The sequence below is a fragment of the Mustela nivalis genome (genome assembly GCF_964662115.1).
Source record: "Mustela nivalis genome assembly, chromosome: 9".
Taxonomy (NCBI): Eukaryota; Metazoa; Chordata; class Mammalia; order Carnivora; family Mustelidae; genus Mustela; species Mustela nivalis.
Window position 1 is genome coordinate 34,166,862 of NC_139028.1, and position 27,074 is coordinate 34,193,935.

Here is a 27,074-nt window from a genome sequence, read left to right on the forward strand (position 1 = left end):
GATCTAGACAGCCATGTCCCAGCTAGGCTTTAGGGGAAGATTCCCAAGTGGGCAATTAATTTAGATTTAATAGGACAGTTACTGTAAGTTTAAATAAATGCCAGTTAAATATTAACAACGTATTTATTGAAGATTAACATTGCTGGTTGCATTGTGGGATTTTCTTTTCCTTAAAGAAACCCTTTATCGGAAGACTTTTAATCATCTTGGCTCTGCCATCATCTTGCCTTAGATACGGGGCAGCTCTTTTTATTACTTTTTTCAAAGCATTCTGAATTGTGAAGTGCATACCTTAGTGTAGGAGAGAGAGGAAGGACATGAGGAGGGGGGCTTTTTCTCCCCAGGAAGGACTGATAAGTGAATATGAAGGATAAAGTGCTTTTGAGGATAGTGTCAAGAAGCATTAAAACTATAGGCTATGAGAGTTGGAAGGGCCATTGGAAGTCACCTAAACCAAACTCTTCCTTGAGAAGCAAAGAGAAAGCAACTTGAGCCTCCACATGCAGCCAGCAGGTGGCAGGCAATACCCTGTACCCCCACTATGGAGACCTCATCTTACTCTAGGAGTTAACTTTTTTTTTTTTTTTTTTCCATTTGAGTCTTGTTTTTTTGTTTGGTTTTTTTATTTTTTATAAACATATATTTTTATCCCCAGGGGTACAGGTCTGTGAATCGCCAGGTTTACACACTTCACAGCACTCACCAAAGCACATACCCTCCCCAATGTCCATAATCCCACCCCCTTCTCCCAAACCCCCTCCCCCCAGCAACCCTCAGTTTATTTTGTGAGATTAAGAGTCACTTATGGTTTGTCTCCCTCCCAATCCCATCTTGTTTCATTTATTCTTCTCCTACCCACTTAAGCCCCCATGTTGCATCACCACTTAGGAGTTAACTTTTAAGAGGGCATTAACCCATTTAGATGCATTAGGAGGATAAAATCTTCTCAAAGAAGCATGTAGCATGAAGATGCAGGTTCTCTTGGCCACTAAAAATTCAGAAAAAGAAACCAAGAATTCAAAAAAATGCCTTGTCTAAAGTGACCTAATGATGGCCCAAGTTGAAACGGGAACCCATATCCTTTGTTTGCAAAATTATAGTCATATAATGTCCCTCCAGTAAAAAGTACAACTGACATTGTATCTTTTTGAGCAATTTTTTTCTCTTCTGTTGTTGCTCTTGGCTGGCACAAGCAAGAAGTAAAACCACTAAAGAAAATGCAGAGGAAACTTTAAAGAGAGAAATGAGTAAAAAGCAGTTGTTTGGGGAGAAAGGAATTCAGGGGTAGAGGCAAGCCAAGTTTCTCTGACAGTAAACTTGGGTTGGTAAGTTCCAAGCTGGGGGCTTTGAGATTGTCATTCAGAGAAACACTAACCCGACTCTAGCAGGGCTGCCTCTGGTGACCACCAGAACTGGTGTATGCTTATGCAGGTAGAGGGATGTCTTCAAGGACCCCTCATTCCTTTCTACAGAAATAATGAGGCTAATCCTGAAACATGGTTCTGGGAGGTACAATGGCAGGAATTAGGAAAGATGAGGCAAGCACAGGATCTTATCAAATGATGAGTCTGAGGAGGCTTTGAGTTCAGCCATCAGGCACACAGCAACAAAGAAGGGCATAAGAGTCCATGGAAGGAGTGGAAGGAGCTGAAGGAAGTTGGAGCAGACTGCTCACTTAATGATGGGATGGAGGTGTCTTGTCTTTTGTTCAGGTTCTTTCACTATGTTTCACTCATATGTGGGAGCGCAACAGATCAAAGTTCCCAGGCTGCCACAGGAAGAGCAAGCCCGAGCCTGTTTCTCAAGCCCAGGCTGTTTCCCACAGCCTCCATCCTGTTGCTTTTGTAGAACACCGACGCTGAGACACTCTGGTGGGAGCTGGAGGGGCACCCTCTTCCTGTCCTGGTTTGAAGGCTAAACTACTTCCCTTTTATGACCACATCTCAGCATGAAATGTCTGCTGTCTGTGTGATGAAACCTCTCAGGATATGTGTGCTGGTGATGTTCACAGGCCTGTGCTCAGTGGGCTGCCCCTGGGTTCTCTGAAGATCAGGCCCGGCGCTCCTCTGTTCCGGCCAGTCCCAGCACAGTGATGCCTGCATTTTCACCCCCACTGTGTGTGTGACGGGCCTGTCGCGCTCTTTACATCTACAGTCTTATTTCTTCATCACACAACCACTTTGTGTTAGGCACCACGATGACTTTTATTTTGCAAATGAAGTTATTTTCCCAAAGTCAAGGTCACAACAGCTAGTGAGGAAGATGATGAGTGTTTGGCTTCTAGTCTGTCTGATTCCAAAGCCCATGGTTCATTCTTCATCGATGAATATGTACTGAAAACATCAGTAAACAAATGAATGCAGAGTGTTGGAAGAGTCAGATGTTTTCAGAGTACGACAGATGTACCAGTCCTTAGTTGTTTTTTGTTTGTTTTTTAAAGATTTTATTTAACAGACAGATCACAAGTAGGCAGAGAGGCAGGCAGAGAGAGGAGGAAGCAGGCTCCCCACTGAGCAGAGAGCCTGATGCGGGGCTTGATCCAAGGACCCTGGGATCATGACCTGAGCCGAAGGCAGAGGCTTAACCCACTGAGCCACCCAGGCGCCCCCAGTCCTTAGTTTAAATGAGAACAACTTGAGAATATGAAAGGGAGATTCTGTCCATACTCCTTCTGGTCTTGGGCTGTGTGGCTTCTGTTCAGCCTGCCCACAGCGAGATTCTTGCCCACACCACCTGCCTCCTTCATCTCCGCCCAATCAAGTCCCCGATTAAAATCATTTCTTGTGGGGACGTTTCCTCATCTTCCAGATTCCATGAGAACCTTCTGTCAGACCCATTCTCTTATGTCCTCCTTATCACAACCGGATCTACTCTTTTGTAAAATTATTTCTTTAATGTCTATCTTCCCTATTAGACCGTGTGCTTTATGAGGGTACAGCTTAAGTGCACTGCCTAGTCCAGAGCTAGGATTTAGCGTGCACTAAACACACCTTTTTGTTATACACCTGTTTGTTGTACAGGCATTTCTCAATTATGTTTGTAAATCCTCGAGTCTACCTCCTCCTCTCCTAATGTCACTTTAAATGAAGCTTGGAAAACCATGGTCAGTGCCTGGAAATCTGCACAAGCTGATGGGTCAAATGGATTCCAAGGAGGAGGTGTATTCTAGCTTGCTTCTCTTAGCCAATCAGAATCTTCTCAGGACTCAGAGGGAGCAGGGAGTTGAGTTCATTGTAAGTTCAAAAGTCATGAATGCAAATAAAAATAAGACGACTGTCAAACTTAACAGCTCTATAAGCAAATCAAAGGCAGGGACTGTGTCTTTTGTTCTTGTAGCACTAATCCAGCAAGATTCCTGCTGCTTCGGAAGAGCTCAGAATCTACCTGTCAATGTTTACTGAATGCACTGAATTCAATTGAATAATTGGATGCCCAGCGGTATTCTGAGCAGTAGTAGTATCGTTCTTTGGTAGTGCTCTCTCTTGCCCACAGGTGTAGCAGCCAAAGGAGATATTTTATTCCTTAGCTCTGAAACAGTGTCCTTACCCGATACGTGTAGCAGAAAGCTCTACCGGAACAGGAGCCAGGCATCCTGAGTTGTCGATCTGGTTTACCAGTTATGACCTTTATGTCCTTATGATAATGACCCTTCCCTCCTGGGTTCAATCCCCCACTTTATGAAATAAGTGGGTTATACGAAGTATGTTCCAAGGTCCCCTCTCACCAGATCATTCCGTGATTCTTATTATGACCCAAAACCTAGGTAAGGAAAAATTCTGCCCCACGGTAGAATGGGACGCGCGCCTTCGGGCATCTGGCTTTTGCTTTCAAGGTACTTTGATTTTAATCGTTCATTGTGCTCTCCCTTACTTTTCTGTCTACCTACCGATTATTCTTCTGACCATCTCTCCTCTTCATGTACCTCTTAGAAAGGTGAGTGGCTTTCAAAGTCCATAGATAGCCTAACCTTTGCCACTTCTTCCTGCTCTCCTTTTCTCCTCTCTCTATTTGTGACCCCTTTTTTCTCCTCGGAGGCTTCTTCCCCTTCTTCAAGTTGCTCTTTTGCTCTATCTGTTGAAATCGTAACATGCTGGACTCTAGCCCAGATGAACAATGATTTTATTTTGATCTTATATTCATATAGGTGGAAAAGAATGGCATGCATTTTTTTCAGAGTCCAGCCCACCCCTGCTCCCCTAGAGGTAGCTCTTTATCCAGACCCACACTACTCTTTCTGATTAAACTTTTCAATGTCTGCTCTGTGCCAAGCCACACTAACTGCCCTGCATTTCTCATCTTCCCGCCTGTGCTCCTATTTGGAATCTCCACCAGGAGAGGGGGGCCTTTAGCCTCTTTAGAGAAGGAGAAGCAGAACTGGCATTTCTTAAGCTAGTGCTCTTCTTTTGGTCTTTTGTGTGTGTGTGGAATATTCATGGCTCTTTAGTAGTTAACCCAGGCTTGTTTGCTGTAGGTAACAGAGTAAAACAAAAACAACCATGCCACCAGTTTCCCTATCACTGGGAATTTCTTTCCTGTTTCAACTCTGCTTTAGTGTGCAGATGCTATTGCTGCCAGAGGTCTCTATCTCTGTCTCCTCACCTGCCTGCCAGATCTCCAAGGTCTGAACAGCAGGATCCCCTCGCCCTTTGCAGTCAAAGGATCATTATAGGAAGTATGATTGTTTTCTTTTGCTTGGTGTGTGTGTGTGTGTGTGTGTGTGTGTGTGTGTGTGAGAGAGAGAGAGAGAGAGAGAGAGAGAGCTTGAAAGGCATTGTCCTATAGATATTTTTATAACCTGAAGCAATTACAGCTGTCAGCACAGACACAAGATGTGACAAGTTGATTTATGTGTACAGTATATGTGTATGCAGGAGGGAAGGGAGGAAGGAGAGGGAGACGGGGGTGGGGGGAAGAAGGTGGAGGTGGGCTCTTGTTAGGAAACTGCTTTCCAGGAGGCAGAAAGGAAGTTGTTTCTCTAAAGAACACAAATAATGAAATTGCTCTGACTGTCATCCCTTTTTCATTAACTTGGATATGCTGGGAAAAATAAAATAAATCCAGCAGTTTTTATGAAGCACGAGACAGGATATAAGATAAGCCACTAAGTGTTGGTTATATTTAGGGATTAGAGCATGGGCAGGGAGGTGGCATATGATTTTGATCTTCATCTATTCAAACAACTTCATCAAGGAGTCCAAATGAAATGGATTCTGCCTTGTTAACTGCATGGTCATCTCTGGTCTTTCGCCACTTTCTAAACTCCTATTTTTTAATAAAGTTTGCATCCCTGGGCCCAGAGGGCAGGTAGGAGGTTCCAAGTGGTTTTTCTCTCTGCACCCTGAGCCTTGCCCGAGCTCTGCTGAGTTTCCTGCCTGATGCTACAGTTCAGCACTCTCCCTTCAGGGCCAGCGACAAAGATGGTTTTACTGTCTTAGATCAATGGCATGCAGACTGGCATAAACTGAATGTCTTAAAGAACCCCTATGAAGAATTATTTTTCTGCCCAGTCATAATAATGAAGTGGTGGCAGGCAAAGTATATTAATAAAGCATCTTCCACCTTAAATGGATTTCTAAGTATTTTCCTGTAGAGTTAATCATGTATGTAGGTCCCTTGGGAAGGCTGGTTGTTGTCATTATCCACATTCCCAGATGCAAAAAACTAATGCTCGTTTGTACCTACTTGGGAATTAGATGCAGGATCCAGGACTAGAATTTATTATAAAAGGAATTATCCCTGCCATTTCCAAGACTGTAGGGAAATGACTCCAAAGCCCAGAAGGAATCTCTCTCTCTTCCCCACCACTGTAATTATTTCCAGCTGAGGTTGTGGGGATGTGTTTACACACAGGGGTTGGTGGGGGAGCATGAGGGACAGGTAAAATGTATATATGGATCGTTTAGGTAACTCCATGGCTTTAGGGAAAGAAGAACCCCAAATTCAGCAGACTATAAGTCAGCAAACACAATCTTACTCTTTAGTTACTACTTCCAAACTTCCCCATTATAAAATGGACATAAAATAGGGTCTTGCAAGAATACACTGATGCAGAAATATGTTCTCCTTCTTTGATTTTTTTAAATATAAACAAAACTCTCCTGGTTTCCATAGATGTCATTTTTTGTTTGTTTGTTTTTGCTTTTGCTCCCCCCCCCCCCCATAGTAAAGTCATTTGTTGCAGCCATAAGTTGACAATTGATTTTGTTGGTGTTATACATCAAATAGTCCCCGCTGGCCAAAAATAGCAGATGGGTTTCCCTGACAATTTAATCTCAAGAGAAGTCACCAGAGAGGAAGAGAAAAAAAATGACCCTAATGATGGATTAATTGAGATCTTCAATGTAAAGTTTCCCAACTTTTCTGGTTGATCAGTTTCTAGTCAACTATTAAAAAGGAAAAACACGTTTGCTCAGTATATCTTTGTCATCCTGGAGTACGGCTCCCACCCTACCTCTATCCCTACCAATCTAAAGTAGTTAGAGGAGAGAGTAGGAGGGTGAAATGCTTGTTTCACCTCTAACACACATGATATCTACGTATAAGTGGTGGTTATTACCTGCAAGGTGAAAGGACTTCTCTGGCACCAAAACTCTTATAGTTAGAATGATTCAATCTTTTTGGTGTTCGCTGGATGGCTTTGGGAAGAACATTGTTTCTGTTATTTAACAGCTGTTGAATAACAAGCTTCAACAAGCTTCCTTGTTGAATCTGATAGAAAGTAGAGGGAAGAAGAAACAAAGTCACCTTTGGTTCCCTCTTCTCTATCCCCTGGGAGAATCTGGGTCAGTGTTGGGGCCTCAGACCTGGAAGTTCTTGAGGAGAGAGTATGCTCATGTTGGCACTGCTCTGTGGGCTGGGCTGCTCTGGGTTTCTCCCCAGCTCAGGGGTTAGACTTAGGAAGGGAAATGCACATTTGGTCTGAGGTAGACTTAAGGGAGAAATTAAAATGTACGTATGCAGGGACTGACAGGAGCCAGAGTGGAGAAGTGACGGAAACTGAGACAAATCCAGGTTTTTTCCCTGGGTTTCAAGATTTTGAAAAACACACCTCTTAAGATGAAATCAGCTTTGCAAAACCGTGAAACCCAGGGAACATGGGAGTCCACGGTATAAATAAAGCAAGTAGCGCACACTCATCTGAATGAGCACTTTTGCAGGACTAGCATCTTTTAAGGTCGACAAAACAAGAATAAAAATGTAAGTGAGTGTCTGAACTTGACCAAAATTTTGATGCAATTTTGCCAGTTTCACATACTAAGGGGCTTCTGTGAGTTTGCATTTATTTTATATATGGAAGATCTCTGTTTAGTATGGTGATGTTGAGTGTCCAGTGCTGGAAAGTAGCTTCCATGGGGTGGGGTGGGGGTGGGAAGTGGAGAGCTGGTGGGGTGGGTATTGACCACTGAATAAAAATTAGATTATTCTAAAACATCCTTCCAACACTGTAAATTTACTCTAAATGCTAATGGATTTAATCTGATAATTTTAAAGGTGCATGCAAGCATGCTGCAGGGTTTTCCTTTCCTAGTTAATTAGTTTGTGCCCTTATTAAGATGTCTTGGGCTTATTAAGATTGTGTGGTAACTTTGCCTTTCTTCTTAATTTGGAAGTGACAGCTTCTCAAAGGGGGAAATGGTTAAACTCCTCGCCTTGGCTGGTGCACTGCCACGGCGTGGCGCGGCAGGGGTTAAGGTGGGCGCCCGCGCCCGGCGCCCCGCGCCCGCCCGCCGGGATGAGCGCGCAGTCCGCCCGCTTGCTCGCCGCTGGCCCAGGAGAAAGTGGCGGTCAGTGATGGAGCTGCTGCCATGACAACCCCGGCGGTCGGGGCCCGCGCGCGTCGGGGCTGCTCCCGGGAGGAAGGCGGCGCGGAGGCCGGGGGCGGCCGCTGAGCGTGGCGTCCGCGCGGCTCCGGTGCCGGCTGCGCCTCGCCTTCCCCAGCGAGCGACGAAGCGAGCGAGGGCCCGCCGCGGTGCGCTCAGCCGGGCCGTTCCCGCCTCGGTCACCGCAGCGGCGCCTGGCCCTGCCGAGACCCGCCGGATCGCAGCGGCTGCAGCGCGCATTTCGGCTGGGAGGAAGTTGACCGGAGGCTGCCGCAGGATCCCTGGATCCGGATCGCGCGAAGCTTGGCGGAGCCGCCTTCTGCGTGCTCTACTTTCCATCTTGGCTATTGTTACGGATTGTTTTTCTGCCGGCGGTCCTTCCTCCGAAACTTACAAAGAAAGTGTTGGATTTCCCCTTGTTCGAACTGAGGAATTGCAGACCACCTCTGGGGAGCCGGATCTGACCCACCCTCTGTCCCCTTATGGTACCAAAGTGCTTACTCCACTCCAAAGTGCCATGTCAGAACTGCTAACGGGAAGAAGGGACTCCTGAGACGTGCCCACACCTTTGCACCTGCCTTGCGCTTCCCTTTTCTTGGCCATCTTCCCTGGCCGAAGCAGCAGCGAGGAAGCCCCCTTCGCTGTCCTCCGTGGAAACTGGTTACCCGAGGCCGGATTTGGGGGAGGAATATTAGACTTAGAGGAGTCTGCGCGCTTTTCTCCTCCCGCGCGTCTCGGTCGCCTCTAGTTCACTGCTGGGTCCCTGAGCTCGCTTCCTCACCCCACCCACTTCCTGTGTTCGCCCGGGGGGGTGTGTGCCGCGCCGCAGCCAGAGTTCTCGGAAGTTGTGGCTGTCGAGGATGGGGGTCTGTGGGTACCTGTTCCTGCCCTGGAAGTGCCTCGTGGTCGTGTCTCTCAGGCTGCTGTTCCTTGTACCCACAGGAGTGCCCGTGCGCAGCGGAGATGCCACCTTCCCCAAAGCTATGGACAACGTGACGGTCCGGCAGGGGGAGAGCGCCACCCTCAGGTAGGGAGCTGTTTTTCTTCTATGAACTGACAAGGATGTGTATGGGTTGTTGGGGGAGAGGGGCAGGGGTGCAGGTGTGTGCTCCGGAGCAGCTGGCATGGAGGTCGCTGGTTCCTTGGGCTGCAAGATTCATGGATGAGCTGAATGCTCTGCCCCGGGAACGTGGTGGTGTTAGGGAAACGCTCAGAGGTTGGGGAAATGATCTGTTTCCCCAAAACTGGCCTCGTTGGCTCAAGACTTGGTAAGCGTGAGAGGCGGCTGAGGCAGGGAGTCACCGGGATTGAGGACAGTGGCCTGGTTACTGTGTGTGCCCGAACCTGGTGGCCATGGTGACTGGGGACCTGGCGGGGGCTCGATGTGAACAGTCATCTCTGAAGTTAATGAGTCCCAAAGGACAAGTGTGGCTTCGTGTGAATGCCTTCACTCTGCCCATGGCATGGGGAGTTGCCAGTGGGCTCCTGTACTCTGGCAGAGCTGCTGTTTGGTCCTGGCATGGACTGTATCTGAGCTTTTCTGGAGTGCCTTCATACTATGAGCTGGTGGGTAGAAGGACATGTTTATTCTTGTCTAAACATGGCTTTCTGAGATTGAAGTCATGGAGATGTATGTGATTTGTCCATGGAAAATATAATTTACTGTGGTTAGCTGTTCTCTCTTGGTGCTGTCCACTGAAGCAGTATGTGCGAAACTCACCTACTGAATAGACAGACAGATTTCAGCATTGAGATGGGTCCTGATTGGCTTCTGGGGTTAAGTCTTGCAGAAACTGAGGAGGAGAAGAATCTTGGCTATGTCTTGTGTAAGGTGGGATGAGTCAATGTCCCTGATTACCCTGTCTACTGACATGTTAACTTAATTTCCGGTGTCTATACACTGCGTCACTCGTAAGAGGGTAACAGAGAATTTATGATGATTATAATGGGGGATCTTACTCTCTAGAATTTTAGAAAGAGTCAGCATGAGGTAGAAGTTAAGAAGGTTCCTGGGAAGAGTGATTTCTCTGCCTCTCTTTGATATGATTTCTCTGCCTCTTAATATGCCTTCTTACATAAAGTTTCTCAAACTGGGCCATCGAGCTGACTGTAAGGCAACATGGTAACATTCCTGTCTTTTGCATATGAAGGTTCTTGGAAAGATCATCTTGGTGCTGGTGTCCATTCCTTTGTCCCTGGTGACCCTTCTCCTAAAAGTGCATTGTTTATAGATGGTACCCTCAAGGAAATACCCATAGGACAGAAAATGTTGAGGATGAGGACTTGACAGTCAGGCCATTGTTAAAGGAAGTGTGTGATTTAAGGACCCACACAGGGCCTGTAAAGCATCCCATCTTCCACTGCCTTTGGGGAGCTAATGTCCATGACCCCAGTGAATTTCTCATTACTCACTGGCTCAGAAAATCTACCTCTTCCACCAAGTCCTTTCGGGACATATTTGAACAAAGGTTAAATATCTAACTGCCTCCCACCCCAGAATTACTAGATATGCTTTATAAGGGAATTTCATGGAGCTCTAAAAATGCTGTGATTTCAGACTACTTGATGAGAGATACAGAAATGAAGCCCTACCACAATGCAGTGATGAATTTAGTGTTCTCTGGATGTTCCCTTTGTCCCTAACCCTTAGCTGCACGCAGTAGTTCCCAGGAGGTAAGAAAGAGTCATTCTCACATGGAGAACATTTTAGGAGCAGATGGGATGGCATTTTCAAGGAGAAGGTGGAAGGTAGTTAGCTCTGTAGAGATTTGTGTAAAAGAAACAGTAAAGGGGCCCTAACAGACAATGGTCTCATATCGTATAAACAATGATGGAGGTTGGATGAGCCAGGATTGGGTCTCAGCCCCAGAGGCGAGACCCCAAGGTTCATGAGAACCTAGACTCCGGAAAGTGGCTGAATTCAGCAGATGATGAGCCAGGGCATGGGCCTTTGTTAGGAACAGCTTCTCATTAAAATTGCATTATCATGTGCTGGCTGCTTCTCTATCTTTACCTTTCCTTCCAGGGCTTTCTTGCTCTGCCTGGGCTTCCCTGTCCCTGTCCCTTCCAGGCCCTAAGTCTGCTTACATTTTTGACACCTGCTCTGGTCTTATTTGGGTGTAGATGGAGGAAGTGGAATATGATGGGGCTTCCTCTTTAGACCCAACTCTGCCATGGCATAAAGGCCCTCCTAGGACAGACCTTGCCATTCTGTGCCATTCTGTGCCAGTCCCTGGGATTGGATGTCTGACTGACATGCAGAAGGAAGACCATTCCTGTGGATGGAGCCCTACAGAGCAGAGATTAGAGGAGCTAGGGTGTGACTAACACCAACCCACTGGCCATGAGCCTGATGTAGGATGTGAACTGGGCAGCAGGTGTCACAGACGCCTTGCACAGAGGATGCTCTGCAGGATGACCTTCATTCTTCTCAGGGTCCATGCCCTGGAACAAATGAGGGCCACCATGTTGGGGTGAACTCTCAAGCATAGTCTCTGCACTGTGTAATTCTGTGTGCAAAGAAGCAAATAGGAATTTCAGAATGTATTTTGTTTGCACAAAAATTGCTACATTTGCACATAACCTGACTCTAGGTTGTAGTTGTCCAGCAGCTCAGGGCTCTGGGTTTTTTTGTTTTTGTGTTTTGTTTTGTTGCTTTTTTGTGTATTTATGTGGATCTTTTCTTTTTCTTCCCTCTTTTCCTTCCTCTCTTCCTCCATCCCTTCTTCTTTCCTTTCCTTTCTCTCTCCATCTTTGTTCAGCGTGCCACCAAGCTACACAGAATACAACTAGGGAGGCCCTTGAGCACCTCTGTTCTGCCCTGGAGGGCTGCTCTCTCCACTTCACGGTTGCTGACAGAAAGGGCCATGCTTGTAGTTTACTTCTCAACCAGCAGAGGACTTTTTGCTCTGGTTTTGTGTTATTCTGCTTTTGTTCTCACCAGTTTTATTTTTTGAAGTTCTCTCCTAGTCCCCATAGAACGAATGCTTCAGCAGCAGATTCTAATGTGAGGAAACTTTTAAAAATGTTTTATTTCATCCAATTAGCACTAACGATCCTTGTGGAGGTATTGGGAAACCTTTCATCCAGCTGTGGCATTGACAGCCTGAAAGGAATCGCAAACAATTTGCAATCTCCCATCCTTTCTGGCCTCCTGCTGTAGTCTGTATGCATATATATATATATATATATATACACACATATACTTATTTATATAAGTATATATACATATATAAATATATGTATACTTATATAAATAAGTATATGTGTGTATATATATATATATATATATATATATATATTTTTTTTTTTTTTTTTTTTGAAGGGTGAGGTGCCTTAATAAGAACATTAACCAAGGTTTAGGGAGTACTTGCTCTGTGTCAGGGAGAATTCTGTTTTACATAGTATCTCACTTGTTGTCTAGCTTCCTAATATTAACATTTAACCATAATAAAGACCCTGTGGTGTAGGTGCTATTACTCTCCCCATTTTGCAGATGAGGAAACTGAGGCATGGAGAGTTTACTTGGTTTGATTAAGGTTGTGTAGATAGGAAGTTTTGAAGCCAGTTGACGAGTAACACTGTTAATAAGATGAATAGCATTCCCAGTGATCGATCAGTTACCGTAGTTACTGATACGATCAGTTACGTATTTTGTGTACATTTAATGCTCCCAACAACTCCATGATATACACTTAATTTCTCAATTTCCTAGCTGAGGAAGCAGAGGCCCAGAGCGGGGAATTTCGGTAGCATCACACAAGTAGCAAGGGGTAGAGCTGGGGCTATAACTCAGAACCTTGCTCCCTGATCTTGTGCTCCACGTTTTGCCCACCGCACTCTGTGTTCTAATACCTTGCTAGTACTTTGAGTGTCCTCTAGTCATTCTGGCTTAGATTCTCTACTGCAATGTTGTTGAACTTTCTGTGTTCTTTCTCCTTGTGCTTTGGGGGGCAACTGGTGCTTGGAAAGCAGAGATCCTGCGGTATAATATCATGAGCACTGTGTGCTCCCAGATGTTTCCTGAACAAATAAAATGAATGAAAACAAAATATAAACAACCCCCAGCCTCTATTCCATTTGTCTCTTTGCCGCATTTCTTCATCATGTATTTTAAAATACAGCTGTGGTCCACCAACAAAGACTTATTGAGTGGTCCTTACAAGAATGGCTCTGAGCTGGGTTTTGGAGTGTTAAAAGGCATGAGGCTTAGACTCTCCAGGGTATTGAGTCCAACTCAAAAAGCTGGATGTAGGCAAAGTGGTAGCTGACTAAGGCAAAGAGGTGAAGTAGAGTATGCCTGTTAGCGTATGTGAACGTGAGGTCAGAAAAGAGCTTCCCGACTGGGCTCCTCTATGGGAATACTGAAGAAGGACTGAGGAGTGGGAGAGACTGAGGTGCCCAGCTGTGTTGATGTCACCAATTGGAGAACTTCACTAGGTGTCCATCTGTAGCATGGCAATTCTGATGAATGTATTTCATGCTATCGTAGATTCTCCCAGTAAGGCAACAGTTACTAAAGTGAATTATTTCATTGACACCATGTGGTAATGTCAATTTCATTGACACCATGTGATACTGATAAGTCAGTATCAGAGATAAGTAGTAAGTCACTTATATAGACTATATGCTTTGCGATTGCACAATGCTTTTTTTTTTTTTTTGATGAGTTAAGAGGAAAAAGTCTGAGGAATGTACATGATTGAAGTTGAGTTTTGATATAGCAACTCCATGGGCTAGCACAAAATAATGTGTTTGGATATTTGAGAAAATGCATAGAGTGCCCTTCCAAACATAGGAAGCTGTGGCACACTTTATTTGCATCATGTAAAACACTTAGGATTTCACTTTAGAACAGATCAATTCTCTCTTTGTCTCTCCAGCCAGTCCATGGCCTCTTGAGGGCAGAACTATGCCTTCTTCATGATTGTATCCCAGTAGCCAGCACATGACTTGGTCCATAGTTTTTGCTACTAAAGTCTGCATGGTGTCCTGCCTTTCTGCTATAGACATCCTGGCCTTAACTACCTCCACACATCTTCCACTGGTATACCATCTGGGGTTTGTGTTTCTTCTGAGGAGTCATTCCTGTCTCAGGTTTTCCTATTGAGATATTTGATTATGTGTTTCTGACCTGTCTTTCCCAATGGGGCTGTAATTTTCTGGAGAAGAGTTACCTTCTCTGTCTGCTTCAGCTCTGTGTCACCAGTAGGTCTCCGACCGAAGGTGCTCAGGAAGTAGTTGTTCCATGAATGAATGCAGGAAATCTGAGATCACCGCCTTCTCCTCCTTGCCCTTCTCTGTCCCTTCCCCGGAGTTGTTTTGTGTTGTCCTTGCCCTGGACATGTTCCTGGCTGACTGTCATTTCTGACCGAGCCGCCCAGCTGTGTGAGGTTGCTCTTGAGGAGTTACAAACACACATAAGTGACTGGGCTGGTGTCTTTCTGTCAGGGACACAGATGGGCTGTGTCAACTGTCGGTTATTTCAGAGCTACACCCATGACACGCGTCTCCTTTCTGCCAGGTAACTTATGGACCCAGTCCTTAAGCCTTTGAAGACACACTCCTCTCTGATGAGGTGTTCAACCCCAGGGGCAGCTCGGGGACATTAGCATTTTCCAAATACGGAGGGGCACAGAAAGACACCTCTCTGCCCATCCTTCTTTCTCTCTACGTGGAATTCGCTGGCAGTGGTTGTCTCGTGCTATAACTATCGATCCGTTCTTGATGAGTTAACTTGTTCGGAATAGCAATGCCACTCAGGAAGCATGTGCTGTTCTGACGGCACTGCCTCCTCCCAGGATGGGCCACTCTGTGCTCACCTCCGGGGTTTGCCAGCCATCCAGCCGGTGGACTGTGGCTCAGAAGAGCGTGGACAGATGGGGTTGTGGAGGGAGGCTCCTGGAAGCACACTCAGCCTTTTGAGAAGCCAACAGCTAAAATGGGAAAATGAAAAACCCAACCAGGCATGGGGCAGAAGGAGAAAGAGTATGCTGGTTGTCACGGGAACCTGGCAAAGAGCACAGAGGGGCAGGCTGGGCCCTGGTCCTCTGACGCTCCTCACCTACAAGTACAGGTGCCTTGCAGAAATGTTTCTTTTGAGTTTGAAAGAATTGCAGCGACCAGGGAGTTGAGCCACCTGGTTTTACAGATAATGAGGGTAGTGATCGCCAGTCTTGCACAAAGATGCCTTTCAGAAGAGTGAGGTGGCCCTGATACCCAGCCCATGCTTCCCAACTTGACTGGGAGCCCTAGCGTAGGGCTACCTGTGCCTGAAAGAGGGCCACCTTTTCCTACTAAGGGCAGAAGCAGAATGCTAGTAGCTTCACGACAGTCAGCTAGCATTTATCTCCCGGTTTGCTCCTCACTGCTGGTCGTGTCTGGCACCGCAGCCTGCGTTCTTAGCCTTCTGTTCCACCTCTGATTCCATATGGGACAACTCCTTTCACTATATCAGGCTCTGTGCTAAGTGCTCTATGAGCAGAGTCTTATTTAATCCTTTGAGCTGCTCCGCCAGGTGGATGCAATTATTATTCTGATTTTACAGATCAGAAAACCAGAGCACTGAGAAAAATGAGCCATTTTCCCACATCCCGCAGTCAGATGGTGGCTGAGCCTGGGACTTGGAACCAGTTTTGTCTGACTTGAAGCTGGTTCTCTTTTTGTACCACAGGACTTTTCTCATTCTATGCCTTCTTTGCTTCATTGCCAGGATGTACTTCTTCTAGAAACCAGGTGAATTTGGAGCACAAGAATCTGTTTTCTTGAAGTATTTTAGGAAGGGTATGGGAAAGTTTAAGTTTTATGACACAGAGACACAAAGAATGACCCAATTGGCCTCTAGAAATTTCTTCTCCTTACACAGCCTTACAGTCTACATGTTTGTTCAGAGTCAGTCTATTTCAGGTTCTCCCACTAACCTTTTGCTTCAGAGATCAGCAGTCTTGGGCTCTCTCATAGAGAGTTAGCAAATCCTCGCACATTGTCATGTATTTCTCTGGCCTGGGATACTGAAAAAAAAAACTGAGGTAGAAACACAGTTCTATGAGGATCCCACAAGCCTGTATATCTAGATACCTGACAGTGGGAGGCTGAGTGGCTGAGACCTTGACCTATAGACTTTCTTTTTAGTTTTATTGGAAGTAGTACCACTGGCCTCGTTCAAGATGGGAGAATCTTGAAAAAAAATTATGATTAATGTTAATAGTATATTTATTCTCTTAGGTTCAAAGTCTCCAATGATGGGTAGAATAAAACATTATCTTTGCATTATCTGAGGTTGCTTTGCTTCCTTGGGAGAAGGTTGATGATTTTCCACTCTGTGTAATAGATTACTGATAAAAAATAAACAATACAATTAACATCATATAGATGGCCAAATAGTATTGTTTTTAGGAAATTGGGAATTGGTTGGTTTAGGATGCAATTTCCAAATTGCACATGTGTGCCAAGGAGGAGAAGGAGGAGATAATAGGAATGTGTAATTAGAGTGCTATTAATAGAAGCAAAGACTTCCACCAAAGACCTAACTAACTCATATTCTAGCAAGAATGGTATGCTAGAAAGAAAATGCACCGGGGGATAGGATTTGGCTAACCCTACTCAAGCACTGTGTCTGTGAGCAGTTGGGAGACGTTTTTAATTTGTCTATATAAAAAGAACAGTTATTACATACCTCAAAGGTTTATTTTGGGTTAAAATGATATAATGCACATAAAGCTCAGTGTATAACTATTACTCTTTTTCTCTCCATATGTATATACATATGTACACATGTGTATGTAGGTATATTTATAGATAATATTCACACATTTGGCAATTTTCATTATAAACTGTTGTGGTGTGAACACCCAAGTAGCCTCGCCTTGATTGTTATGCCAGGTCTTGTTTGTGAAAGATCTGCTAGGAGAGGAATGCCTCCCCACCCAACCTAATTGTACTCTTGTGTGTTTCTTTACATATCTGTTTAGATCCTCGGACTCTTCTTCAGTTAAAATAATTTCTTGCACTGTTTTACGTCTGACAGGGGGTGAGAAGAATAATATTTCTTTGTTTTTCATCACAGGATTGTTGCATAGCAAGTTCTGACCTTTCATGTCTCTAAAGATGACTTTCCTGCCCAAAAAAGCCATATAGACAGCTCTGCAGAGGCTGGTTCTCTGAAACAAAGAGTGGGGTCAGGAGTTCATGTGTAGATTTAGGATTAGTAGACTTTTTTCTCTTGGAAGACTGATTTTTCCATGATAATTACACTGGAGTCAGCTGGGGGAGGGGTGCTTAAGTCCTTCTGGCTTGAATTTGTTGGAATCTTTCCATTCGTTCCCATCTCCTATGCATGAAGAGGACAGATCAGGACTTGAACAGTGATGGTGAAAATTGAGAAAGAAATCTCTGTGCATTTGGGATTTTTCTTCTGTTTAAGTCTGGGGTAAGACGGGTATGCCTGGTGTTAGAAACTGATCACAGAAATCACCAATGGAAGCACAAAAAACAGACCTTTACACTTCAACTGTATGCCATGGAGCTCAAATTAATTTAAGTTGTAGATAGAAATCTCCCCCTTTGCTTATCTTGCTTTTCCAAATCTCTGTGGTTGACATGATTGAGATATTTGGGCTTATTTGGGCATATTTGGCCAACTTGTTCTCTTCTCAGTGTGAGATGCTTTGGCTCAGAAAGATTTGGGGGTTTAGATTTGTCTTATAAAATGAACATATGAAGTGATCTTACAATCTTGCTGATAGATTTTTTTTTTTTAATAATAGAATTTTTAATGAAAAAAGCATCAGCCACTAGACTGATGGAAAATGACAAAACTGAAATCAACCGTCAGATAAAGCTTTCTTGGCCACATGTAGGCAAAGGAAGACACATTTGTGTGAAAATAATTTCTTGATTTTCCCTGGCTTTCAAACAGGCTATAATGGAGTGGATGAGTAGAAAAGTGCACTCACACTCAGAATAATCATCTTTGAACAAATTAACTCATCAGGAAAGCTCAATCCAAAATAATTCTAACCAGTCGGAAGCTATGAGGAAGATGGTAAGATGGAGAATACATGCAAATTCCTTTTAATTTGGTGCCGTTTTTGTACATAAAAACTGGAAAGAGGAGTACTTTGGTGTTGTGGGTTGAATTGTGCTCCCCAGCAAAAGAGGAACAAAAAGAAAGAGAGAGAGAGAGGAAGGAAGGAAGGAAGGGAGGAAGGAAGGAAAAAAGAATGTTGAAATCCTAACATCTAGTATCTCATAATACGACCTTATTTGGAAATAGTGTCGTTGCAGAGGTAATTAATGAAATTAAGATGATATCACACCGGAGTAAGGTGAGCCATGATCCAGTATAGTTGGCATCCTTGTAACAGGATGGCCATGGAGAAACACAGTAGACACACAGGTAGAATCCCCTGTGGTGATGAAAGCAAAGCCTGGAATTCCACAGTTGTCAGTTAAGGACTGCTGAAGGTGGTCAGTGAACCAACAGTAGGAAAAGGCAAGAAGGGATTCTCTCCTATAGGTTTCATAGGGAGCATGGCCCTGCCAACACCTTGATTTCAGACTTCTGGTCCCTTGAACTGTGAGACAATAAATTTCTGTTGGTTTTAAGCCATCCAGTTTGTAACGTTTTGTTACAACAGCTCCAGGAAATGAATGGACTAGGAGAAAGAAATGATAAAGGAAGAGTTCTCACAAGTAATCATCATATATAAAGGACCCCATTACCCACTGTGACACAAACCACTTCAGTCCATAGAGGCAGCGTCAGAGCACTGAATGTTCTTGGCTTGGCTATTCCTCTCCTAGTCACGATGACCTCCCAAACCCTCCATTACAAATATCTAGGAGGCTGATGTGGAGTAGGACTATACTTAGAGCTCACTACCCTCTTTTTCCTAAGACATCATCAGGGCAGGCCCACATGTTCCCATCTCTCAGTGATCTCAGACCCTCAGAAGCCAAAGCCTCCTCCCCCGCCCTCTGTCGTGTGTATCGTCTAGCTTCTTACTGTTACCATGTAGTCCTGTATCTCCAGTGATCGGAACTGAAGGCTTCCTCCAAATCCTCCAAACCTTTCTACTGTCCGAGCTTCATGATTTGTCACCAGCAAAATCTCTAGGCTGTCAGTCTTTTTCCTAAATGTCCTCTTTCTCTCTCTCTCCCTTTTTTCTTTTTTCCTTACGCTTGAAACAAGATTGTTTCCTGAATGATTTCCATTCCTAGGGTCATGTTGACAATGGCTGTTTTTCTCCTATGTACTGCATATCATGAGCCGCAAAGTCGGATAGATATTCTCCTTGCTACTCATTGTGGCTTCCAGGCAGTTTTTGTCCATCTTTCCCTGAATCCCCACTCATGCTAGTGCGTGTGCCATGAGGCTGCATTCCCCACGGCTGTTCTTGCTGCAGCCCTGTGCTCTGCCTTGACCAGTCTCTCCCGTTGGAACTCCAGACCACATATCCTAGCACTAATCCACATGTCTGCTTTTATGTCTCAGCCATTTCTTTTCTTGTCTTTTTCTTTTCTTTTCTGTCCTCTTCTCTTCCCCTTCCTTCCTTCCTTCCTCCTTTCCTTCATGGCTCATACATTTCAAACCCAATGCCTCCAGCTGAAGTTCTTGATCCCAACCCCATTTTACTCACCTCCTTGATCTTCCTTCCCGGTCTGCCCCGATCCTAGGAATGGAGACCACCATTCAGCCAGTGGCTCAGGCTCCAAACCTGGTACCTAGGTACCTATTTTTACTTTCTCTTTAATGCTTCATCTAATCTACCAATACATCTTGTTTGCCTTTACTTTTAAGATATCTCTTGGATCAGACCATGTTTCACCATCTCAAACACCACCTCTCTAGTCAAAGCTGCATCAGTTCCCTCTTAGATTATTCTAGTAGCAGCTCATCTGGTCTCCCTGCTTTCGTGCTGCTCTACCAGAGGCCATTCTCCGCCTCCTGGCTCAAGCTGTCTTTTAAGAACTTTCATCAAATTATACCAGTCTCTGTTCAAAACCTCATGGTTCCTTCCAGTAATGTGCAAGAAGAAATGCAAACACATCAGTGGTCTGAAAACATTTCATTGCCTGGTGCCTTCCTACCCCTCAGACATTCCCTCTGTCATTCCTGCTCCGCTCACAAGGATGCAATTGACTGAACCTTGGACTCACCAGATCAATTCTTGCTTGAGGAAATGCTCTTTCTTCCACCAGGACCCACTGCAATGTTGTGTGGCTAGATCTTCATGGCATCTGTGTGTGTGCTCAAATATCCCATCCTCAAAGAAGACTGTCCAGACATGCTGTTTGAAACAGCCATCCCACCATCCCCCACTCTCCTCTGTTCCCTTCATAGGTTTAATTTTTGTCATCACCCTTAACACTTACAGAGGTCTGTTATTTATTCATCTATTATTTATTTATGGCCTCTTACACTCAAATATAAGATCCCTAAGGCTGCTGACATTATTGCTTTCCTTTATAGTGGCTAAATTATGGCCTGGAATGTGGCATATATTAGGAAATAGTTGTCGGGTGAATGGGAGCTTTATTGGGAATAATACTAAGCTGTTAATAGTGAAAGTTATTTATCTTTTAGTAAGAAGAGGGGGCTAAGGTATATGTCTGTTTTGGCAGAAGTTTGGGTGTTCCTGAACAGAGGTAAAATAGATGGGGTGTGATCTAGCCTTGGTTTTGTCTTCTAGGACATGGAGTAGAATGGGCAGTTGAGGGGGACTTATGCAGGCAGACACTTCATAAAATCTCCATGTGTAGAGGCTAAAGGACCTTTAAATTTCCGTTTTCACAAGAGGTTTTATAGAAAATCTAATAAACACTTGGAAATAAGATTAGTTTCTAGTTGAAGGCCTATAACCATGGGGGAAGGGAAGTGGCAGTTGGTCAGAAATCAGGCTATGAGCCTCACTTCTAACACAATATTCCATGTCCATTATGTATTTATAAAGCATTATTTATTAAGGGAATTCCACCCGAAGGCTACAAAGCATGATTGAGCAAGTGGTCTGAAGCCAGGCCCCTCCCTGGGTTCAAATCTTGGCTTTGCAGCCTCCCAGTTGAGTGACGTGGGCACATTGATTAACCTCACTGGGCCTTAGTTTTGTCATTGTTTGATAATGGGAGTAGTGAGCCAGGAGGGAAATAGAAAGTATTTAGTGCAGCGTCTGGTACTCGCTTGGTGTTAGTTCATATGGTGGGGAAAGGACGGAGCATGAGATGTATCTGCTGTGGCTAAATAGAAGGGTTTTGAATCGGGTGACCCTGGGTGCTCCGTGGAGGCCGATGATGTTGCAAGTCCACCGTCTTTGTGGTGGAGTGATTTTGAAGAGGCTCAGCAAGTGTCATCGTTTTTGGAAGGTGAATAGTGGCTGAGGGCTGGGGTGACCTGAGTTTGAGCCCTGGCTCTGTCACAATTCACCATGGGAAACTGCTAAGAAAATTAGTGTGTTTCCCTGTTTCCCAGTATCCCTGTGTCTGAAATGAGAAGGCAGGGCATGGCCCCTACTGCTCTGTTTAGTTCTTTACATTTGAGGAAGAGATTAGCTGTTCAAAAATATATAGGTTGTTTATCCTTCTCTCTGGGCACAATGCTGGACTCCCCTTTCCCAGCCTCTTTTGAATTCAGGTGTGGCCCTGTGACCAAGTTCTACCCAGAGGGATGTGAGCAAAAGTTATGTGCCGATTGGCCCGTAAAAAGCTCCCGCATGAAATACTTTACGCTGTTTCTCCTTACGCCATCTGGATGTCGATGTCCAAAATTACCTTGGAAACCCATGTCCTATTCGGCAGATGCTCCATCATCGGCCAAGTCATTGAATGCCTCCACAGAGCAAGGTTCCCACCCCTGCCCCGCCAGCTGAACCAGAACCTTGTTTGTGAGATGATTGCATGGAGGAAATATACACTTCCATTGTGATAGGCTTCTGGGATGTTGGAGTTCATTTGTTACAGTAGCTAGCATTATGCTATCTAATTCAACGCAACTATTGTGATTCCTATTTTCTGATTTCAACTGCATCGAAATACACAGATTTTTTTTTTTTAGCGTCCAAACTTAAGCACTTATTAAAATTTCCTGGCAAGCCTTTTAGTGATTTTTGCATGTGTCTGAAAGTGGGAACCATGGCCTTTTCAAACTGAAGCCTTAAATGTTTGATTTTCATTTGCTTGACTCCTTACATCTCTGAACCAAGTAAAATGTCTGCTTTACAGAATATGTGAAAACCAGTGACAAAGAAAAGTTTTACCTTGAAGTAAATTAGCACATATCCATAATGGCTATGACTTGAGACATACCGTAATTAGTGAAAATACCTCTTAGGTGACAAATTGCTCATTAATGGCTGGAGGTTTCTTACTTAGCATAACCTTTTGTGCTAGAGATATTCCAACACTCAGTGTTTTAATTGACACACAGTAAAGAGACAGATGGGATGATTTGTAGGCTTTTTCTTAAAAATGTTGAAGAAAAAGGAGCGAAAACCACTGTCAGAGGTCAAATTTAAGAAGTGCAACCAGGTGGCAGGGTAGTAAGGGAGGAAAGGAAAGTAGGAAGATGGTTGTGGCAGGAGATCTACAAGGAACAGAGGCCACACAGACACATAGAGTCAGCGATCTTGTTTTATGTTCATTGTTGTCTCCAAATGATGAATGGCGCCTGGCACATGATAGGAGCTTAATGTTTTCTTGGAGAATAAATGGATGAGCTGATTTTTGTCACTTCAGCAAGATGTCCTGTGAGTCTTGTATGTTCCAGGCTCTGTACTAGGCATGAAGTTTCTTTTCCACAGAGTGATTTTTAGTGATTGGGGACCAAGGCTACAGCTTCTATGAATCGAAACAAAGGTGTCCTGTTCCAGCATACAATTTGCACAGACAGTTAGGATTAGGTGTGCTTCCTCTAGTCTGTCAAATCATTCTCTGGGGCTCCTGGTGGGATAGACAGAGCAGTGCTTTGTTAACTCCCTCCACCCACCATTGTTGAGCAGCACACATCCTGTGCAACTGTACTCAACAGGCACCAGTTATCACTAAATCAATAAGAAGACAAACTATACATTGTGTATTGGAAAGCACTATGCCATAAAGTAAAATATGGGTAAGGGACAGAGTAACCCAGGGTATAGGGAGAGGGGTGTGTGCAAGGTGTGATCCCTGCAGGAGTCAGAAGGAAAAACCTTCTAGGCAGAGGAGTCAACAAGTTTCATGACCTACTCAAAGAAGAGCAGGGCAACAAGAGTCAGTCTCAAAACCGAAGAAGGGGTAAGGAATACAGAGACATGTGCACTCCTGAGTGTCTGTGAGACCTAGTATAACATACAAATTAAGGAGCAAATGATGATAGCGGCGCAGATTTTAGGAGATGAATGATAAATTAAAAAAGCCCTCATAAACAAAGATGACACCTGTGTTGATTTTATTTGCTCTGCATAGTTACCATGTGGATACTGTCTAGGCTGTTACAGCTCTGTGGTTTTGTGGCAGCCAATATTTGGTGCCTCGCCCGTTCCTCACACACACCTAGCCATATGGGTCTAGTGTTTTCTAACTGAAATGTCATCCTTCTTTGGTCCATTATGGTTTGTCATTGCCATTTATCACATCTGAAAATTATAAGCATTTAAAATCTGCATAATATCCAATTTGATGTTTTACCTGTTGCCATTTCCAGGATATTACATTGTGAAATTAAGCCAGCATTTTATGATCCTGTGTGGATGTGTGTGTATGTATAAGCAGACACATATTTGGAATTAATGGACTCATAGAAATCAGAGATGGATTAGGCCTAATGAGCTGTTCAGAAGAATTATTTAGTGCATATTTCATATCTCTATTCAGTAATCAAACCTACACACTGCGTATGCTAAGAAGGTGAGGTTTTTACCTTTTTTTCTAGTCCTTGGATCATCTCCATTTCTGCCTGAAAATTTAGCATTGCACCCCTAGAGCATTTTGCACCAACTTTATTAAGCATTCAGTTTGACATTTCCCTGCCCTTAGGGTTATCTTTGGTATTGAAAGAAATAGTTGCTTTCCTTGTTACCATTAATGTATAATTAGTAATTGGTGCAGGGCTCCAAGGATCCCACCGGGACGTGGGGCGGCTCAGAGCAGGTGGGGGTAGTCGTCTGAGACCGGGAGTCCTGCCCTCTCCCCAGGCCCTTCAAGTCTCTGGGAGAGATTGGTCTGACCTTCAGAGTGTCCTGAGTATAGGACATGGAGAGTCAGCCTGGATGAGGGGCTCTATGCATCTGAATTTTTATCCAAAGGAAATGACTTCCCTGCTGTCTTCTGTGCTCACCTAAGCTGTGCTGGATGATCCCGTGCCCTTGGTGGTTGCCCCTGTGGTTCCTACTAGCCTGTCGAACCTCAACTTCCAACAGACCTTCAAAATTCCATTCATGGTATGGTTTTCCCTACTACCTTAAAGGAAGGAATGGAAGATGGGATACTTGATCGGACAGAAGGATTAACTTCTTGAAGCTTTAAAAGAGATATGAAATGATGGGACTTTGAGAAAGCCTCGGAAGTGGTTAACACATGATCAGCCTCTAATAGGGGGATGGCGTGTGAATTTTCTTTGTAGCTTGTTTAGATATAATACATGAATACAGATCCTAAACATATAGACCCAACTCTTGTTAGTCTACATAAGACTTGCCAATTGAGAATTATACTAGAGTGGGGCTAAAGGGACTCTGGAGTTGGGATCTCAGTTGTGAAATTATTAATGTCTCTGAGACTTTTTCTTATCTGTGAAACATGGCTGAATAATACCTTAATACCTACCTGACAGAGTTGTCATAAGAATGAAATAATAATAACAACAAAACACAGTATCATTAGCAGTGTTTAATGCGAGTCCTCCCCTCTTTTAATAATCATAGTTATTTATAATAATTGCATAAGCTTACTTGTAAAATCTCAATTATTGTGCCTGGCATATAATAAGTATTAAATATGTTATATTCTATCCATAATATATTAAATTAGCCAAAAAGAAAAAAAAAAAAAGAAAAAGAAGTTAAAACTCCTTATCACACATGGGAGGTGGATGGAAGGTAGGCTGTCCTGTCCATGTTGTGTCTCTTGCCCGGAATCCTGGACACAAACCTCTTCTGTTGCTTTTGTCTTTTGTCCTGCTACCAAAGTACCGTACCCTTCAGGTGCCCCAGCACACTTTCTCTATGGCTCATTTAGCCTGATGGCTTTTTCCATAACCTTCTCCACTATTCTTTCTTTCTCTGCTCTCTCTGATGCCCAAAGTCAGTGGAAATCCTGCAGACCGGATAACCTCACGCAAACGTCTTACTCATCCAGATTCCCATAGTTTGCTGTTTACAACTATGGGTCATTTGTTCAACAAGTAATTATTCGGCATCTGCTCAGTGCCAAACATGGCTCTAGACCCTGACACATGTGAGGACAATGAATAAAGAAGTGGTTATGTAAACATGAGGTAGTGGTGCATTCTCAAAGAGAAAGCAGGCAGGTAAGGGGTTGGGGAAATGAGTACTAGGGGCTAATTTTAGTCACATGGGCTGGGGGGAGGTCTTTCTAAGGCAGGGTTTTTGAGTGAAATCTGATGACATGAGGGAGGGAGAGTGTGTGTGTTCATTTGAGGAAGGACATAGCAGGGAGAAACATGGCAGACACAGAGGGGTAGGGATAGAAATATCTTGACTTGCACCGACCGGGGTGGGGGGGCAGAGCCAAGTTCAGGCCACTTGGCCGCAGTGACCATAGTGACCCATTTGGATTTTATTCTTAGTCCTATGGAAGGTACTAGAACAGTTTGATCATTTTGGGGGGCCATATATTAATTTTTCATTTTTCTGTACTTTTAATTTTCATGCCCTGCCCTTGTTCAATTTTAATTTCTTTAAAGGCAAAGACCATGATTGATCTGTTTCTGTGTGTCAGTGATAGGACAGAGCCCGCAATGCTGACTAAATACACTGCTCTGAGCGCTCACAGTGACCTGAGCCGCCTCATCTAATCAGTCCTTCCCATAATTATGGAAAAGCTCTTTTTCTGTCTGCCTTCAGTTAGACTTATATTGAAACCAGGATGAAACCACTTCCAACTGTTACATTGTGTGGATTTGGAAATTCCTCGTCAGATCATGAAATTCCCCTGGAGTACAAGTCCATTGGCTTCCTTGGGCGTATAAACAGTCCTCCATCGCCATACTTCCATTTCCATTTGTGATCAAAGGCTCAGCTGCATTGTCAGGCCCCTGCCGCTCCTGGTCTTATGACGGTTGAAACCGATGAGATGTCCTGAATGAGCGATCTGAAATAAAAGCTTCAGCAGAGAGGACATAAACTATGACTCTTATTTTATTATTTATTATTTTTTTCATTAATTAAAAAATGAAACAAAGCAAAACACTTGCTTTGTTATTATTGCCTTAGTTGATGCTGGATTGCTTAATCCTACACTCTATGTCTAGGGTATGTTTGATCTGCATTTCTCAATAATTACTGGTGAATTGCAGATGAAATATTAATTTAGCATATTCCTGTTTTTAAGGAAATATTTACATATCACTCCTGGATAAAATACATTTTTGAAATTTCTTTTAACTATTTTGGTCACCAAGTCCTTTCCTACTAGAAATTGGGGATGGTATGGACAAGTCGTGTTGTGGTTAGGGTCAGAGCACACGAGCAGTCGTGAAGCATGTGTGTTACCAGTTGCCTCATGATTGGTCTTCCTTTCTCTGTATCTGTGTTGCTGCCAGCCCCTCATACTGGGCCTGGCTCATGGCAGCCCTCAGTACATGCTGATGATGTTTATTTCAGTAGCATAACATTTCATGTATACTAAGCACCAAATATATAGTATTTTCCTTTATCATGAAATATTTTATACCTCAACAGGTATATAATATATCTATCAATATGTACAAAAGCATAACAGACTGATCACCTGTGTGCCCTTCAGCTACTCTAAGAAATAGAACCTTCCATTAGCTGTGAAGTCTGATATGTTCCCTCCTTATTTTATATCTTGTCTCCTCTGAGGAGCTGGCCTCGGCACTGAATTTTTTTTTTTTTTATTATTTCCTTCTTTTCTTTAGAGCGTTACCAAATATATAAATATTCTTAAATAATGCATTGTCTATGTTTGCTTTCTTTTTTCTCTATTTTTTTAAGACTTTATTTATTTGAGTGAGTGAGAGTGAGCACACCAGTCTGAGTGGGGTTGGAGGAGGCTTGGGGGAAGGAGAGGGACAGGCTG

The 27,074-nt window shown here is 43.9% G+C and overlaps 1 protein-coding gene across 11 annotated transcripts in view; it reads left to right on the forward strand.

Annotated features, from left to right (window-relative positions):
• The window catches only part of NTM (neurotrimin), a 943,341-nt gene that overhangs the window by 530,343 nt on the left and 385,924 nt on the right, over positions 1–27,074 (forward strand). For 10 of the 11 annotated variants that reach the window (XM_082683276.1, XM_082683280.1, XM_082683281.1 and 7 more), the window contains one exon: positions 8,763–8,847. In XM_082683276.1, coding sequence (XP_082539402.1) covers positions 8,763–8,847 — 85 coding nt within the window. Of the gene's footprint in view, positions 1–7,112; positions 7,198–8,762; positions 8,848–27,074 lie in introns of those variants that run through there. The other variant, XM_082683278.1, reaches the window with a different exon arrangement.